Source organism: Scyliorhinus torazame, chromosome 10, assembly GCF_047496885.1.
Source record: "Scyliorhinus torazame isolate Kashiwa2021f chromosome 10, sScyTor2.1, whole genome shotgun sequence".
Taxonomy (NCBI): Eukaryota; Metazoa; Chordata; class Chondrichthyes; order Carcharhiniformes; family Scyliorhinidae; genus Scyliorhinus; species Scyliorhinus torazame.
This window is the reverse complement of record NC_092716.1, coordinates 81118994-81121383: the sequence shown is the minus strand read 5'-3', so window position 1 is coordinate 81121383 and position 2390 is coordinate 81118994. Positions and strand designations below refer to the sequence as shown.

General features: G+C 43.8%; 1 protein-coding gene across 1 annotated transcript; it reads left to right on the top strand.

Annotated features, from left to right (window-relative positions):
* The first annotated feature begins 267 nt into the window (after positions 1 to 267).
* LOC140430225 (leukotriene B4 receptor 1-like) lies at positions 268 to 1281 on the top strand. Its single transcript, XM_072517657.1, has one exon. It carries the CDS (start codon positions 268 to 270, stop codon positions 1279 to 1281), a length of 1014 nt encoding a protein of 337 aa, XP_072373758.1.
* The last annotated feature ends 1109 nt before the right edge of the window (positions 1282 to 2390 follow it).

Sequence of the window (2390 nt, the reverse complement as noted above, 5' to 3'; positions counted from 1 at the left end):
CAAACTGTAAATAGTAAGTTTAAATAAAGTAGCGTTGTACCATATGCAACCGTGTTGGCTCATCTGTGTGTCAGAGCACCCAACACCACAGTCTCTTCACCAACGGCACTTCCTTTATAGTCTGAGTGAAGCTGATTACAAATCAGCAGCACTTCTGGTAAAGTGTTCTAACCATTGTAGAGATCACAAGACATTCATTTGGGGTTGTGGAGTAAGTTCCTCTTGTTTTGTTTCTGTCGCAAATTGTCTGCAGCAAGTACAGTCACTATGATACCTTCCAATTCAACTGTGGAACAGAATGGGACACTTCATACTGCAATACCAATGCAAAATGCAGTGGCCTGCGTTGTTCTTGGTCTGGCCTGTCTTGTTGGAGTACCAGGGAACTTGGTAGTGATCAAGATAATTCTTTGTAACATTAAGCAGCGATCTTCTACCATTGTGCTCATCTTGTCGCTGGCTGTGGCAGACTTTATGGTCCTGGTTACTTTGCCATTTTGGATTTACTTTCTCGCTGATGCGTGGATTTTCAGAATCCTGCTCTGGAAACTCACTGTCTACCTCATCTTCACATCAATGTATGCCAGTGTGTTCCTCATCACGGTGATGAGTGTTGAGCGCCTGTTGGGCGTGCTCTACCCATACATGCTTCAGAAATGGTGGAAGAGAGCAACAGTCAGTAAAGTGGTCATTTGCATCTGGGTTTCAGCTTTTCTTCTCGCTATTCCCACTGTGACACTTGAACTCAAGCTGGATGAAAACGGGCGTCCATATCAGAGAGTCTATTCCTCCAACCAGCAAGAGATAGGACTTCTACTGTTGGAAACCATGGTGGGTTTTATCATTCCTTTTGCCACGCTCTGTGTCTCGTACATCTGTGTTTCTAAAAGAATAAAACAAATGGTCTTTAGAACAAGAAACAGATCGATGAAGTTGATTGCGAGCATTGTGATTACGTTTGTCGTTTGCTGGTTTCCTTATCACATAGGAAACATTGTTAAAACTTTCTCACTGTTAGTAAGGAATTCCAATTCAAAACTCGCAAAAGAACTGGACAAGGTTTACCAGACAATGAGTGATGCTACCGGGGCTCTGACTTTCATCAGCAGTTGTATTAACCCCATCCTTTATGCATTTTCCGCTCGGAGTTTTAAGAATGGATTTAAAACTTCAAACATTGCTAAAGTCTTTGAACAAATGAACAGTTTTAAGGAGAAGCAGTCCAAAAGGGTGAATGACTCAGAACATCCATCTGAACAAATCAATATGCTTTACCGATGAGGACCATTTTGATATGTTAATGCAAATTAACCATAAATTATCGCTTTTTATATCCTTGCACATTTGAGGAAGGTTTACATATTTTAAGGGTATCCGGGTCTTTTAAAGCCTTGCTTCTGTGTAACTTGACTTGAAAAATTTTGGAAATATCGTGTTATGCTTTGTGCCTCACGAACAAATGAATCCTGCATCCTGGCTGCAGAAAACCAGCTTCTCTTGCCCCTGAACCCCTCTGTCTTCACCTACCTCACAAACCTGAGATAAAAAAAAAAGTCTGCTATTTCCCCACCCCACCTTCGTTCACTTTTGCTCTGAGGCCTCGTGATGATCTTGGGTCTCAGATGGGTGCATTACCGCCAGCTGGCACCTACCGTGGAGGCCTGGTCATTGATTGGCTGCCGGCAATTTTCATTCTGAGAAAGGCTCAACAATGGTCACTTAAGTGCCTGACAGGCACCTGAATCTGTTGGGTTTTCCCACGGAACGGTTTTTTGACTTGCCAGAATCTTTGTTTCAAATACTGCAAAGATTTGTTCATGGTCTGTGTGGTAACGTGCCCCTTTACCGGGGGGGGGATCTCGGAGATCATGTGACCAGTAGGGCCAATTGGGTCAGAGAGTGTGAATTCTAGAGCTGAGTGCGAGTTTTACTCTTAGTTAGAAGTTTGGAGTCACGGAGTACGGTAGCCTTCATCCCACTCTCTGTAAATCAAAAGTGAGGAACTCGCCGTAATCTTTGGAGAGAAAAATTTCCAACAATACTATGTTGCCTATGGCCAACATTTCATAGTTGGTACCGACAACAAACCCCCGCTGGGATTATTTAAGGAGGATAAGGCCATCCCGCTATAGCTTCAGCTAGAGTCGCATGCTGGGCTCTATTGTCGGCAGCCTATGAGTGCATGTTTCAACATAGGCCGGGCACACACATTTCAAACGCATACCCTTTAAGCTGCCTTTCCCTACCCAAGCAGGTACCGCTTTTGCCAGTACCACAGGAAATAGTTCTTGCTTGACACTTTCTTGATACTTTGCCAGTGTTGGTGCAACAGGTCATGCTGTGGACCTAGACAGCTATTATTGCAAGAGTTACACTGTGCCTGGGATGAC

Bases quoted from the DNA above. Each gene is read 5' to 3' on its own strand.
- LOC140430225 (XM_072517657.1), top strand. From the start codon at position 268: ATGATACCTTCCAATTCAACTGTGGAACAGAATGGGACACTTCATACT.